Source organism: Monodelphis domestica, chromosome 2, assembly GCF_027887165.1.
Source record: "Monodelphis domestica isolate mMonDom1 chromosome 2, mMonDom1.pri, whole genome shotgun sequence".
Classification (NCBI taxonomy): Eukaryota; Metazoa; Chordata; class Mammalia; order Didelphimorphia; family Didelphidae; genus Monodelphis; species Monodelphis domestica.
The window spans coordinates 455,507,332-455,523,843 of record NC_077228.1 but is presented as its reverse complement, the minus strand read 5'-3'; the positions used below and the strand labels follow the sequence as shown (position 1 = coordinate 455,523,843).

Below are 16,512 nucleotides of genomic sequence, written 5' to 3'. Positions count from 1 at the left end.
CTTATGGGCATACACCAATTTCTTGGAGCCACAGGTAAGAGTTGGGTGACAAGGCAGACACCAATAGATAAGTAGCCCTGAAAAGGGCTTGGCAATTCCTTACACCAGAGGTACTAGTCCTTCCTGAATATCCTATATGCCCCAATAGATGAATTAATAAATGAATGAAGGAATGAAAAAGATTATCATTTTATATCATCATTCTCTTGGTAAGATCAGTTGAGTTTTTACATGTAGAGTATTTTACAAACTTTGCATAAAAGTTAGTTTATAATATTCTTGCTCTTAAAATTCCTACTATGCATTTTGTTTCCTTTTTTAGAGCTAGACTTCCTCAACTAGCATGATCCTTAAGGAGATGCAGTCTGAAAAAATCCTTGTCTTACTGCATTCCAGATTCTAATTCCCTATACTCAAACGATTAGATCATATGATCATAAGTTCATGAATTTAGTAATGGAAAGGATCATAGAAATCATTGAGTCTGCCCCCTTATTTTAAAGTCAAAAAGAGCTTACTATGTGCCAGGCACCATGCTAGGCACTGGAGACACAAAGAAAAAAAAAACCAGTCCTTCCATAAAAAGCTTACATTTTAATAGAGAAAGACAATACTTAGAAGGAAACTGTAAAGCAAGGAGAGGGGAAGAAAGATACATACAAAGTAATGTGGAAATAAAGTCTGAAAAGTCAGAAGCAGAACCAAGAGAGGAATTAAGGATGGCCAGTCTGGGCCCCTCCACAAAACGGAGACCTTGGGAGCAATTCACCAATGGGAGAAGGGACCACAGAGGCAGAGGAATGGTGTAAGCAAGGGTAAGATGACTACGAACTAAAGGGAATCTGTCTTCTATTTGAATGCTGTGAATGAAATACACTATGATGCTGGCTAACATGTTTGTCTACATGTCTCCTTATTAATGATTCTTTTAATATAGTCAAAGAACAGATTAAAAAAATTATCTCAGTGGTTGACTCTATCAAGAATTCAAAGAATTCTAGAGCTCAAAGGGACTTCAGGATATGACCAAGAGTTCTATATTGGCTATATCCTTCAAAACTCTGAAAACAGTCAAATTAAATGAGTTGATGAATCACAATGCACTGTAGCTATCTTTATCAGTCAGTGATCTGCTTTCAAATAGGTCCTTTCTTTTAGTACTTTTATCAGAGGGTTAGTTTTCTATGAAATCCTCAGAACAATCTATGGCTCTCTTCAAGCATTTTTATCTGAGAGGTTGGCTGTGTTTCATCTCAAGATGATTTTATCGGTGTGCCACTCACAAATGTTCTTTTTCTTCTCCATTCATCTGCCAAAAAAATTCACATGACAAAGTAGCAGCACCTTTCAGCTGGAATTGAGGATGTTTAGCCTAAGGAAAAGAAAACAAGACATTCATGACAGCTATCTAAAAATATTTGGAGAGCTTTCTTGTGGAAGACATTCTATGAGTTAGCTTCAGAGAAAGCAGCTCAAAGGAAGGAAGAATTTCCTAATAATTAGAACTGTCCAACTGGGGTGGTATTGTCTTTTCCCTCAAAGCATTGGCCCTTGTGAATAGAAATGGAAGCACCTCAGAACCACATTGACAGTGCCTAAGATTATCAATGGTCCTGCTGGGTTAGGGCTTAAGGGAGCTAAGAAGTCATGAGTTTAAAATAGTGAGTTCCTTAGCAATGCACTGATCTGGGACAATCCTGAAAGACTTATGGCAGGAATGTTATCCACCTCCAGAGAAAGAACTGTTGGAGTCATCTTTCACATCAGTGCATTTATGGTTTTATTTGGGGGGGTTGGTGATGTATGAGTTTATTCTTAAAACAATAACCAATATGGAAGTGTGTTAAATGACAATAAAATTAAAATTAAATTAAATTAAATCACAGGTCCTATTAAAAAAATAGTGACTTTCCTTTCCACTGCTATAGTAACTATAGCTGGAGGGTGCTTTTCTGATAAATATTACCATACAGCCACTATTAAAAAAAAAAGCAGGGAAAAGGAGATCAAATGACTTCAATATGTAAAGAATTTTGAAAACTTGAAAATGCTAACTACTAATAGAATAGTAGTGCCCCCTTATCCACAGTTTTGCTTTCTGTGGTTTCAGCTACCATGAATTCCATGGGAAGGAGGGAGACAGGAAGGAGGCTGTGACAGGATGAGGGAAGAGGCTGGCATATGGTTCAAGGACACTTGCAGGTAGGAACTGAACTCAGAAAGACTGAAGACAGAGACAGATAGGCAGCTGAGGAGGATGTGGATTGGGGCAAAGGTCTTAGAATGTATCTCCTATGGATACAGGGGCCATATTATTTTATTGTCAAATGTCATTATTATGAAGAGGATGCCTCTCACTAGTTCTCCCACTAACTGCTTTCTTGATCTCTGGATCTCTTCAGACACTGAATATTGACATGGCAAATAAGCTGTCCATAAAACTACATGCATAGGAGAAAACTAGTCCCAATCCATTTGATAGCCAATCCCTTTCACATTGTCCTCCTTCTTACAGTATTTGTGTGTTCATGTGTGAGCGATCCCTTCTTTGGAGACCCATTGGTTTAAGTCAGGATCTCCAGTGCTTAGTGGGTAGCTGTATGTAAGCCAATCCTCAGGCTTAAGCATGAATCTTATTTCTCTCAGACCCCATTCTTATCTATGGTCAAAACAAGCAATCTCAGACAAAAATGCATTACAAACACTTTCTTGGGTAAAATCCTAGTTAACCTAGTCAGGTTCAGTTCTCACTGTCAGATCTGCTGGCCTGACCAACTCAGGTAGCTCCTCAGTTCCTTCTTGTTAGAGATACTATCAGGAACCTTACTCAGCATTTCCTGCTCTCCTGGAAACTCCCATGAATCAGCTCCAAATGGGGTGCTCTAGAGAGAGATGAACATATTCACACAACAGAACAGAGGGGAGGGATCCCAAACATTTCAGAGAGGGATCCCTCATTTTGCTGTTCATATAGTCCTGTATAAGCAACCCAACTGTGAACTCATTCAAAGTTCTTTCTCTGGAGAAACTTCTCTCATTAAGATGAAGAAAACAGTCAACCAGGTCACTAATGCCAGAAGGGTATTCAAGGTTGGCACCACTTACAAATACCATTCCAACAAGAGGTAGTAAAAGAATGGTAGATGAGAACAAGTCATAGAGGAGCTGATTTCAGATTGATCTCCTCCACCATATTCCTGCACATCCACACTCTCTTGGTCTTGTCCACTTTGCCAGTCAATTCCATTCTCTTTTATTTCATTAGCTCACATTACTTCCTGCCAAAGGTCCATATCTAGGAGTCCAAACTGTTCTCTTACTCTTGGTCCTGATGAATTCATGCTTATTGGATCAACAGTTGAAAGGAATTCCTCCCAATGGAGTGAGTCCTCTGCCACTAGAAGTGTTCAAGAAGGAGCAGAGTGGCCATCTATCAGGGATATTACAGAGCAGATTCCTACATTGTGAGAGAAGTTAAAATAATGACTGCTAAGATATCTTCCTACTCTAAGATTTTTCCACTCTTCTCTTTCATCTTTATTTTACAAATAAAACTTGAGTCACAGAGCAGTTCAGAAAGTTTCCTTAAAAATTAGTTGAGGACAGTGGAACAATTAATTCTTAATGTTCTATCCAGCCTTTTGATTCTATATTTCTATGATGCTAGGAATAAAAGCTAGATCTTCACACATCCTATTACCTTTATATATTGGAGATATTTTATATCAAAAACATTTTGAGATTTCAATGAAAAATTGTTCTAAAAGATAGAATTGTTAAGTTGGGTGGAGGGAGGTTATCCAGAAGCTATTTAGCCTGGATTTCATTTCCAAAGAGTGAATGAAGTGGAAAGAATCTGAAGCTTCAGTATTATCATGTCCTTATTGAGAAGCAAATTGAGTATTCATTGCCTTTTCATTTATTTTTAATTTATCATTATTTTTATACTCCATTATAGTAAGCAGACAGACTTGTGTACACATTTGCTGCCTTAAGGCACATAGAAGGAAAAGAGTAAAGGAGTGGGGAGTTCGGATGGGGCTATGAGAAACCTGAGGCCAGAAAAACCAGAAATCAGGTTTAATTGGCCAGGGTTTCTCATTCTTATAATGGAGAGGATTTTTGTTGTGGTGGTAGTGGTGGGGGGCGGTTTCTTTTTTAAAATGATAGATATCAAAGCTTTAAATCGCATGGCACAATTCCAGGGGTCATGAAACTGTTGATTAGTTTGAACAGAAATTAACTCCAAACTGGAAGATAATTGTGCTTAAGGAGTGTTGGATACAGAATGCAGGTGCTAAGCTTCATCTACATCCTATAGCCATCATGTCAGACATTGACATGTCAGACATGTCAGACATGGCAGAGGTTATAACCAGAGGGGATGAGGAAAAGATTCTGCCCCGCTGTTTTTTTAACAAGAAACAAAAAAAGGCACAATTTAATAGCTATCAATTTGATCACACTCTCTTTCCTTCCCCCATTCCCAGGAGATGTATTTATGATGTGCTTCATTGGGGACATGGGGGGAGGAGCTAAATAAATATTCTAGATGGTAGCATTTGTGCCCCCATTAAAGACATCTCCATGAAACATGTAATATCATAAACTGCAGATTAGATGTAACACTACAGATTTATGATTCTGGACACATTGATTGCCCTCCTCTTTCCTCCATTGTAGCCCCAGGAGAGAGATATTTTTTCCCAAGGAATCTTTAAGATTACTTCCTTTTCATGGTAAATATCTGCTCTATACCTTGGAGGATAAGCATACATTTTTTCTGCACTTGGTCTCCTATCACTAACAAAATCATAATGTGATGCAGCAGAATTGATAGGAGAGTTGACAAAATTGCTTGAGGAATAATATTATTTTAAGAAGTGAAATGAATTTGTTTTACCCATTCCCCTAATGTCTCCTCACCACCACCTTTTCCCCCTTTCCTCACCTCTCAGCATTTAATTGTCAAATAATATTGAGAAAGAAGCAGACAGACAGAGACAGAGAGATAGAGAAAGAGGGAAGCAGAGAGAGAGGGAGAAAGAGAGACAGAGACAGAGAAAGAGAAAGAGAGAGACAGAGAGACAGAGAGACACAGAGAGAGAGACAGAGACAGAGACAGAGAGAGAGAGAGAGAGAGAGAGAGGAGGGAGGGAGGAGTATTCAGAGGCTTCCACATAGAAAAATGTTTCATCAGAGTTCATGTTGAAATAAGTACATCATGTCAATTGCATTAGTCATTTTACAAAATTGTGCTCTGGAAGTAACATATAGTTGAACTTTTCCTTCATCATTATCATCATAATATTTAGCATTATGTAATACTTTAAGTTTTGAAAAACACTTTATATATATTATTTCATCTGATCTTTATAACATTGTGAAGTACATACTTTTATCATTTCCATTTTACACATGAAGAAACTGAGCTGAGAGTGGTTAAGCAACTTGCCCAAGATCACACACCTAGTGAGTGTATTAGCAAAGATCTGAGCAGAGGTCTTCCAGATTCCAACCTTATTATTCTATCTATAAGGCCATACTGCCTTCTTTTCCATCACTGATCAATAAGCACTTATTAATCATCTTCTAGTTGTTACACATTATGATGTGTTGGGGATACAAAGAAAAAGAAAATAAAGAGGTAGTAAATATACTAGTGGGTAAATAAATAGTACTGCACTTAGACTCAGGAAAGGCTGCGGTTCCAATACAATGCCTGACTTGGGCAAGTAATTTGAGTCTCATCTGAGTCTCAGTTTCCTTATTTGTCAAATGGGAATGATAATAACTACTTCGTGGAGTTGTTGTGAGGACTGAATAATATCATTTATGCAAAACGTTTTTTAAACTTTAAAGTGTTATTAGTGCCCATCTGCTTCAGATCATTCTCCCTCTGAGGGTTATATTCTTTACATTCCCTAGGTTTATGTGATTAAAAATTGGAAGGGACATTTAAAAATAACCTACTTTATTCAAAATACTCATCTTACAGTTGAGGAAACTGAGATCCCAAGAGATAATCTTACCATTGCCATACAGGCAGCAGCTGGGATTCAAACCTATGTCCTGTGATCCTAAACCTAGTTCTTTTTTCACTCTACCCTATTGCTTCCTATCACCTGCCTCCTACTTCTCCTATCTGTACATAGTACACAGGCTTTCTCACTAAGACTTTCCTTTTTCCTTACTATACTGTGTTTGACTCAGGTCAATTTTATCCAAATGTACAATTATCATCATTCAATTATTTGTTTGTATTCTTTGGGTAGCAATATGCACACAGCCAAGACTCTTTCAATCTTGTTTAATGAATGGTATTTAGTACATACTTTCTTGGATGCCACTCAAAGCAGGTTAAGTAGAAATAACCTTACTGGTTGATGCTTAAAACCTAAAGGAAAAAGAAGCATCAAAATATTATAGATTTAGAATTGGAAGGACACTATAAAGCCATCTCTAGTCCAATCTCTTCCTTTTACAGATGAGGAAATTGAGGTTTAAGGGAGGTTAAATGCTTTGCCTAATATCCCTCGGGTAGTATGGCAGAGGCAAGATTTAAATCATCATCCTCTGACTCCAAATGCCAGTGTATTTTCCAACAACCAAATTGCCTCTCTAAAAAGCAATATAGATGACTACTAATACCTGAAATTTAGAGACCTTTAGTTGGAAATAGATGGGTCTTCTTTGAATTAATTGGTCTCATAAGCAAAAGCCCAAATAAACTATATCTTCCCCGCTCCCTTTTTCCAGACTCTTGTTGAGGTGATTCCAAATAACCCTTATATGATCAACTCATTTTTATTCCCTTAATTCAAATGGACTTGTATAAACTGATTGGTCATTCATTCTAATCTTTGGAGTTAGAAGACTTGGGTTCTGCCATCAATATGCTGTGAGACCATGGGCAAGTTACTTGACTTAATTGGGTCACAGTTTCCCTCCTGTGAAAAATGGGAATAATAATGTTTGTAATAGTAAGGTTCAAGCTAGATAATGTATACAAAATGAGATGAAATTAAAGCACTTGGCTTGGCTCTTTCGCCTATATTTCCTTATCTTAGATTGTAGGTCAAAGGAAGAAAAGACACACACACAAACACACACACACACACACACACACACACATATTACTAACTGCAAATGTGGACTCTTTCTTACTAGTTTCTTGATGATTATGGTGGTGATAATAAAAACAAAATAATTGCTAGAATGGTTAACCTGTGTATGTAATTCTCTCTGAAATCAAGAAATAAAAATTACTTGAAGTGAGCACCAAGGAATTTTTGTGGGATTTATATATCTGGCCATATAGTTATGGCATAAATAACAATCATGGGCATTTGAAATCATAAGGACCATTAGAATAAATTCAATCTAATAAATGTTATTTGTGATCCTGAAATGTATAAGATGCTGCCTTAGGTTCTAAGGATACAAAAATGAAAACAATACATGTCTTGCCCTAACGGAACTTATAATCTGATTGGGGAAATATAACTTGGGTAAAAATAAGGGTGATAGAGGGTTGAATGTGAGAGGGGCAAAGAAGAAATTTAGACAAAACACTCTGTGAAAACTGGAGGTGAGAAAGATTACTTTCAGAAAAGGGGTTAGGAAAGACTTGATGGTGGTGGTACCTAAGATGCATCTCAAGGAAAAAGAGGAATTTCAGTAAAGAAAGATGAGGAAAAAAACATGTTCTGGGCAGGGGAGGTTAATTATATAAAAGAATATGAGAAATTTAAAGAATCATAAAGAGTTTTATGAACTGATTCAGAGAAGGCAACAATATATTCAATAATTATAATAATAAAAATAAAACAAACAATAAAATGAAGCCAAATGCTGGGTAATTATATCAAACATTCTTGGGCATGGGGACCAAAAAATAAGAGGAAATTTACTTCCTTTATTTCATTGTGAATATGTTGTCAGAATGTAGTCACTAAGTCAGTTGGTTTGGCTGACCTATTTCTTTGTTACAAAGTAAAGAGAGAGGAGAAAATATTATCTGTTATCTAAAAATAAGATATCAGTGCAACTTCTTAAAATAAGTAAATATTGAACAGAGAATACAAGATGGGAAAAGAGAATAATATGCAATCTACCTCCCTAAAGTTGACTCCATTTTGATTTGATTGTGAAGTCTGTGAAGGAAAGAGTGTGAAATGAAGTTTGGAGGATAGATTAGTTGAGAGTCCCTTGCTGAGTGACCTTGGGCAGATCACTTAAACCTTATTTCCTCAGTTTCCCCATCTGTAAAATGCAAAATGAGCTGGAAAAGGAAGCAGCAAACCATCTCAGTTACTTTGCCAAAAAAAACCTCCAAATGAGGTGACTGAGAGTCAGACATAACTGAAATGACTTGACAACAAAACATACAGAGAGTCAGAGAGAGCTAGAGACAGAGACAAAGACAGAGAGATGGAGAGACACACAGAGAGAGGCAGAGAGATACGGGGGAGAGAGAGGGAGGGAGAGAGAGAAAGGGAGACAGAGACACACAGAGAGAGAGAGAGAGAGAGAGAGAGAGAGAGACAGAGAGAGAGAAAGAGACAGAGAGAGAGATCTATAACAGAATAAAGATGACAGTGAGACAAAGAAAGGTCTGTTAATATAAAGTCATAGAGACAAGAGACAGAATATCAAGTAGGAGGAACAGCAAGAAGGCTCATCAGAAAGTGATGGAAGGGTCAACAAAGGCAGGTTGGGACTTTGCTGTGAAAGGCGACTGTGCAATATTGGAAATGTATTACTTCGCTGAACATCAATCTCCCATTTATGAAGTAGAAGAGTATAACAACTGCCCAGGAATGCTTCATAAAGTCTGTCTACCTGCAAGCCAAAACAACAGGTTACAAAATATAATTTTCAGTTATTCGGTAGTTTGTTTTGTCTACATGACTTGAAACAATTAGCTCCACTCATTTTTTCTGAGATGACCATTTATTTTGGCATTGTCTAGACACAACCAAAGAAATATAATCTTTCAAGTATTGGAACTTGATTTGGAGAAAAGATATCATTTGAATATCACACTATTATTGACAACTAAGACAGAATTCGGGCAATAGGAATAATGTAGCTGACTAAAAAGTATGCTACCAAATAGCACTACTTCCTCTTTCCTGTGTACCTTGTTTGACATTTGCAATTACCCTGACTAGTAATACTCTCTGTTGTTTAGTAGCACAAGCAAAATACCACTGATAAGTACCTTGGAATACTATATCAGCATAACCCAGGTAACTTGAAGTTAGCTTCTCCATACAAAGACATCAACCAATAAATTGTTCCATGCAATGTAATTATTTTCTGAGGGAAAAGTTGGGTATTTTCTAAAGTTAAGTACAATGAATTCTGTACAGTGGCCCATATTATTTGAATTTGCTCTATTTGAAGTTATGATTCTATGTTAAATAATGGTAATTGGTTCTAGCCCAATGCAAACATGCAGTTCAAGTTTTACCCTCAGTTCGTGGCATTCATTATTTGCACTAATCAGGACTTAGCCACACCAATCCTAGGTGATATTTAGATTGTGTTTACAAAACTCATTTTGTTCATATGCTCGTGTGCACTTAGAAATTAAATGTATAACTAACCCTAGGGAGACAATATAGGCTGGTATTAAGAGAACTGCTCTGGAATCAGTTGACCTGAGTTCAAATTTGACCTTTAACATGTAGGGTTCAAAATCTACTTTTCAGCCTCATTTGTGTGGCAGGGGGAAGATCACATAATCTCCCTAAGCCTCAGTTTCCTCCAGTGTAAAAGGAAAGAATTAGGATAAATGTCCTATATTAGGTACTTGGGATACAGAGTCAAAAACAAAAGAGTCTCTGTCTTCAAGAAATCTACCTTCTGGTAAAGGGGTGTTTATGTGTGTGTGTGTGTTGAAAAACTTTAATTTGGAGTCAAAGGATCTACATACAAATGCTGCCTCTGATGCTTATTACTTCCATGACTTTAGATAAGTCTCTGGATTCTGTTTTCTCATCTATAAAGTAAAAGGTTGAGTGGAAAGGATGTGGGGTTCAAATCTGGCTTCAGATTCTTCCTAGTTATGTGACCCTAAGCAAGTCACTTCATCCCCCAGTTTTCTAGTCCTTCTGTTTTAAAATTGAGACCAAGACAGAAAGTAAGAGTTTAAATTGTAAAACAAGAGATTAGAACTAGATGTCGTCTGTGGTCCTTCCCAGCTTGAGATGAAAGCTTTCTGTTTCCTGAAGTTGCTAGCTGGTACAAAAAGATAGAACACTGGGGGAAGACCTGAATTCAAATCTAGACTTAGATACTTGCTAGCTTTATGACTCTAGGCAAATCACTTACTCCTATTTATCACAGTTTCTTTAACTGTAAAATGGGAAAAGTAATGGTACTTACTTCCCAGGATTGCTATGAAAATCAAATAAGATAATACTTCTAAAAAATGCTTACCACAGAGCTTGGCATGGAGAAACTACAGTAAAACAAATGTATATAATATTTTTTAAATTTTGTAAAATACTTTCCTCACAATGCCACTAGAATGTGCAAATATCTTCCTCCCCTCCTCAATTTTACAGACCATATTAAGTGGCTTGTCTGATTCATAACAATAATCCATCAGGAAATTCTTAAGGAGTCCTAGAATTCTGTAGATTCCTTGGAACAAATTGCCACAGTATTCTGACTCTGTCCAACTATTTCACATTTGCCACTGTGGCATGTGTAGATGGCAGTGAGGATTTGCCTCGGTTCAAGCTAAGGATTGCCTAGTACTTTGAGGATGCTCAATTGCCATTCATTGAGGGAGTGAAGGAGGAAGAGAGAAGAGAAGAGAAGAGAAGAGAAGAGAAGAGAAGAGAAGAGAAGAGAAGAGAAGAGAAGAGAAGAGAAGAGAAGAGAAGAGAAGAGAAGAGAAGAGAAGAGAAGAGAAGAGAAGAGAAGAGAAGAGAAGAGAAGAGAAGAGGAGGAAGGAGAGGAGGAGGAAGGAGAGGAGAAGGATGATAAAAATAGTGGAAGCATTTAATTACCAGGATGAAATATACTATAAAACACATGGGAAGGGAGCCAGGCAGGAGGAAAATGGCCCAGAGATATGATATTGGATATTTCAGGTAACCATTTGGAGCCAGGCTGAATGTTAAAGGAGGTAAAATTACTGCCATTTGTTTCCTGGCGTAAACTCTTACTGTTAGATGTTACATCTCACCCAGCTTGTCTGGGTCCCTGAAAATTCTACAGTGATTTTTACACCTTCTTGTTGTTCTACTTTTCTTGATGTTAAATCATAACAGCTGCATATCTTGTATAAACAATGTTTACACAATAAATAGGCTTCCTAGTGATTTGAAGACACATTAACAATTAACCCAGTTCTGAATTTCAATGAGAAGAGATGATGGGGAAGATTGGAGAAGAAAAAGAGTCAACATTCAGCCTTTCTCTATAAATATTTGAAGATTAATCTTCCTTCTAAACAGGGAAAATAAACGGTGGGTTGGCTACCCGCCCACCCACTCCCCCACCCAGGTTTTGAGGTAGTAAAGCTAGGAGAGGTATACCCATAGAAAAATGTTAGGAAGGGGCAGGGAGATTTGGAATTCTCCACTTCTGTCAGTCATCCTCAAAATTCCCAATCTCCCTGCCCCATCCTAACAAAATAAAGGATGAGTTCAGAGAAGGATGACCCATGCAATTATACGTGACAAAGTAAGATCTTATCTAGAGCCATGTCAAGGGTATGGCTAACTAAATAATGACCCCAGACCCAGAGGAAATGCTCCTTATTTTCTGTCCATTGCTCTCACCAGTTTTCTGGCTACTACCAATACCAACATAGATTGGAATTTCCTAGATGGTCTTTTTGCCTCCAGACTTACTCTTCTCCAGTTCATCTCACATATCAACACCAAATTAATCTTCCCCAGACCTCACTTTTTATGGCAACACTTTGAAGAATGTTCAGTGGCTTCCTCTTACCTACAGAATAAAGTCTAAATGATAGAGCCTGAAGATTCAAGGCCATCTGTAAAATAGAGGCAACCTACCAATGAAGCTTCATTTCCCCTCTACAAACTTACTCCAAACACATTGACCAATTATTCCTTTTGTTCCCATGACATCTTGCACATTCCTGTCTCAAGGCTTTTGTTCAAGCTATCCTGCCCATGTAAAGTGCCCTCAACTCTGGATCAAGTCTGAAGCTTTTCCTGACTCTCTCTCCCTCTTCTCCATACTTGCTACCTTTAGCACTTTTCACTCATTGTCTTCTACTATTAATTATCTGCCTTCTCATGTGAGAGAAAGCAATATAGTGGATAAAGTCCTAAATGGGAATTAGGAAAAGCTGGGTTCAAATCCTGCTTTGGACAATTATTAACTCTGGGACCCTGGGCAAGTCAGTTAACCTTTTGAGTCTCATTTTTAAAAATAAGGATTAAGATAGGGAAGTCTTAGATATAGTGAAAAGATTGTTGGCTCTGGAGTCAAAAGGCTGGTTAAACTCTCCTGACTCTTGCTATCTATCTACATGATGATAGGTAAATCACTTAATCTTTTTGAACCCCTCAATTTCTCCATTTGGAACAGGCTTAATCTGTCTGAGGGAATTAGACCAAATAGTCTCTAAGGTCCTTTCAAGTTCTAAAACTATGATCCTGTTCCCTATCTTACTGGGCTCATGTGGGCATTGAAGGAGATTACAATCAGTAAACTGTCTTGCAAAGCTTTAGGCGCCATAACAATGTGTTATTGTGTATAATATATCTCATATCTTCAACTAGATTGTAAGTTCCTTGAAGACAGGAACCTTGTTCTATATTTCTTTCCATGATCTAAAAGCTTTTAGTTTATACAAAATAGGAACTTAATAAATGCTTGTTGATTTACTGAACTGAGAGTAATGGAGAAAAGTTTTAACTCTCAAATGCTCTAACAACTTGCCCTAATTTGACTCTTAATTATAAGAAACTCCTATGTCTCATTATCCAGCCAGATATTGTATATTTTACTAAAAAGATACATATAATGGGCAGCCAAATAGTAAGAAGGATAGCTTTTTCTAATGACTGATATATCTAAAATAGATAATAAAAGCAATGGATGGACTCTCCTGTCCATGTGACAGAATATTTGACCATTTAAATGAGCAAAATTTTAGCATTAATATTGTATCACAGAAAAAGCAAGCATTTCTTAGTCACTCTCATAAGGACCAGAGCACTTAAATTAACTAGACCATGCAGCAGAAAGAAATGGATGAATGGCAAAGTATATATGAGGTACTTACTAGATCCTAAGCACTGGGGATACAAATACATCAGCAAAACCACCCTTGCCTTTATGGAGCTTATATTTGTTATCTTTTGACCCAAAGGGCCACTTTAAGTAAAATACTCAATGTATAAAATAAATATCAGGTATAGGACAGCTATTTATTTCCTCTACCACAAAAGAAACAAACAGAAAGTGATAAATATATGTTCACAAATACTTAAAATATGAACTAATAAAGCATCTTGAAAGGTAAAGACAACTTGGTAGATTTATAGATATTTCACTTCAGATATGAATTGAATGAGAGATGAAGTATATGATCTTCTGACCAGCCAGAATATGACTTGGATTTTCTTAATCGTGTCCACTGTGACATCCTCCATGTTTCTTGCAGTAGTCATCTTCTTCTCCCAAAAGTGGTGCTGCCATGGAATGCACCTTTCAATATCATCAGCACTTATTCAAATACCTTTAGAACTCTCAAGCTCATAAAAAACCTTCCAAGGCTGGGTATGTCTGTCTCTCAAGATTGCTGCTTAGTCACTTGTGTTCAGAGAAAGAAACCCAACACAAGAGAGTTATCCAGGGACTTGGGGTTTGGTATCAAGACCACAAAGGCAAGTACTCATTGTCATCTGCTTGAGTGGCAATCACCATTTTTGTGAAGGGGGTGTGGTGAGAGAAAAATTCTCTATCTCTTTCATTGGTACTTCAAGAGAAAAGGTGAGTTCTAAGCAACATGATCAAAGGTTCTCTATTCCTTATATAGCCTACAGAGTGAACAAACAGCACAGAGGCCAAATAATCCTTCAATACAAACCCTCATTTATGGGGAACAAGGGAATAAGAAGAGGGCATTGGTTATAATTTTCTTTTAGCAAAAGCCAGGACACTCTTTTGATTCCACTGGAGGAGTCCCAATCTGGCAGATTAGGGAGTTCTCCTGACATTCTCACTACAAAGTCTAATGTAGGGAGGCAACGCATAAAGGGGAATGGTGGCCAAGAAGGGATATTTAGGTCTGGGAAGGTATAGATTTGGTAAATGGAGACTTAAAGAAGTCGATTGGCATCACCATTCCAACAATAATTTCCAAAATTAATCTGATTGCTATTTTCCAAAGCAAGAAAGGAGAGAGGAAGAAGAGCAAATCATGTTTAACAGCAAGGCAGATGAAAAGAATATCGTGAGGGTAGAAATGCTTGTCTGTGGCTGGCTATGCACAATGGATATTATGTGAGTTTTTGGTTTACAAACTCACCAATTTGGATAGTAGGAATCCTAGGACAGGGGTTCAAAGAAGAATGGATTAAATATCTAAGAGGATGATCTTTGCAAGTGCAAATGATCCAAAGGATACAATAGCAGGACAGATGGAAAGATGTCCAGGATGGAGAGTCAGATAGAGTGAGCCATGTGAATTGATGTCTACATGAGGACCTGGTGATGCTAAAATGCTTTCAGAAGTGTATTTTCCAAATATTGGGTGAACTGAAGGGCCATCCTTCATGTTTGGCATTAATGTTTGGGCACTGAGCATGGGCAGTTTTCCCTACTTTTGTTTTCTGTCATGTCTTAGGCATTCTTCCTTGAGCAGTTGCCCTTAGATCTGTCATTTCATAGAATTTAAAGATCTATAATTTCATAAAATCATGGCTTCAGTAATGTAAGAGACCTGAGAGGCCATCTAGTCTATCCCCATTCATATTATAAAGAAGGAAATTAAGGCCCAGAGAAATTAGATGAAATGACTTGTCCAGGGTCACACAGCTAAACAGTGTCTGAGGCTGGATTTGAACTCAGATGTTCCCAACTTCAGTCCTGGTATTCTATCCACTGAACTCCCAGCTACTCTTAGACCCAGAGAGATTATATTAAGTGACTTGCTCAAGGTCACATAAAGAGTGACAGAAGTGAGATATAAACCCCTCTCTTCTATCTCCAGGATAGATCTCACCTTCCCCATGTCATCAGTGTGGGTACTTCTTCCATCCACACAGATTGCAGCTGCTCTGTGACTTAGTAGGTCTTACAAAGTTGCTGTAGCTCACTAATTTCATCACCCTGAAACCAATCTGCTGCTTCACCTCTCACATATGGTGTCATAAGGAATATACATCTCAGTCCTGGGGGGGGGGGGAAGGGGGAACCTTCTTAATAGGTCATACTTGTTACTTTTTAGTAGGAAGTGCCTGGAGTGGGGCACGAGGAAATGGATATTTAAAAGTAATTTTTAGCACAACTGAGGACATATGAGGGGAGAATCACATCAAATGATAAGCTAGCATGTCTGGAATCTACTTCTTTACTTACTTCTTGGGCTTTTCCATGTTTCTTCATCTACAATATGGAGTTGATAACACAATGTGGGAATATTTTCAGAATTAACCAATTAATGATCACAAACGCTTTCAAAATAAAGGAGTCTGTATGTAATGGTGGCATTTAATCATTTTAAAACAGGTGTACCTGCTTGTGTATTTATTAATATGCTTTTTCATCAATATGGGTTTGATTTTTGTGCGATTAAATTGGAAGGATATAGTAAAGAATATATATATATATTATTTCTGAAGGTAGCTAAAGCATATTGTAAATGAATTCCAAGTATTCATCAAATCTACTGCTCTGAAAAATTCAATATTTGAGAATAGACAGCCTGGAGCCACAGCCCAAGTTGATTCTGCATATCAAGATTACCTGAGTGCAGAAGTCAGCAAACAGACTTTGGTCCAAATCTGGCCCACTGCCTGCTTTTGTATGGCCCGCCAGCCAAACCTGGTTTTTATATTTTTAAATAAAGTTTTATTGTATTTTACAACATAAAAACCATTCTGAGCTCAAGGGGCCAAACAAAAAGAGGCAGTAAGTGGGAGCAGTACTTTGTTGACCCCTGCCCTAGCCTTGTCCAGGAACCAAAGGCATTCAGTCATATAGCTTAGGGTGGCCAATAGTCTGACCAAATACACGACCTGTCTTTACTGAAACTTCTTGGTGGGGTTACAAGCTATAGAATCACCACACCGTTTTGATCTATGTAAAGAATTTCCTTTGTCATCCCTTAAAAGGATTGTATGAATGAACCTTTCCATGTGCACGTTGCAAGCTCTGCCTTACAGCATCATGGGACCAATAGTGTCTGCAAGTAGCATGGGCAGATTTATGGTAATGCTGAGGTGTGAGCCTAGCCTCTGCTTAGCAATAAAGATGAGTTGTGATGAGATAATTTCCATAGTAAAT

At 37.6% G+C, this 16,512-nt stretch overlaps 1 protein-coding gene across 1 annotated transcript in view; it reads right to left on the bottom strand.

The window, feature by feature from the left end:
- Nucleotides 1-574: 574 nt before the first annotated feature.
- Nucleotides 575-16,512, bottom strand: part of ERMARD (ER membrane associated RNA degradation) — a 108,670-nt gene continuing 92,732 nt past the window's right edge. Inside the window, exon 16 of the mRNA XM_007484938.3 lies at nucleotides 575-1,372. Coding sequence (XP_007485000.1) covers nucleotides 1,348-1,372 — 25 coding nt within the window. The 3' untranslated portion in view covers nucleotides 575-1,347. The remainder of the gene's footprint in view (nucleotides 1,373-16,512) is intronic.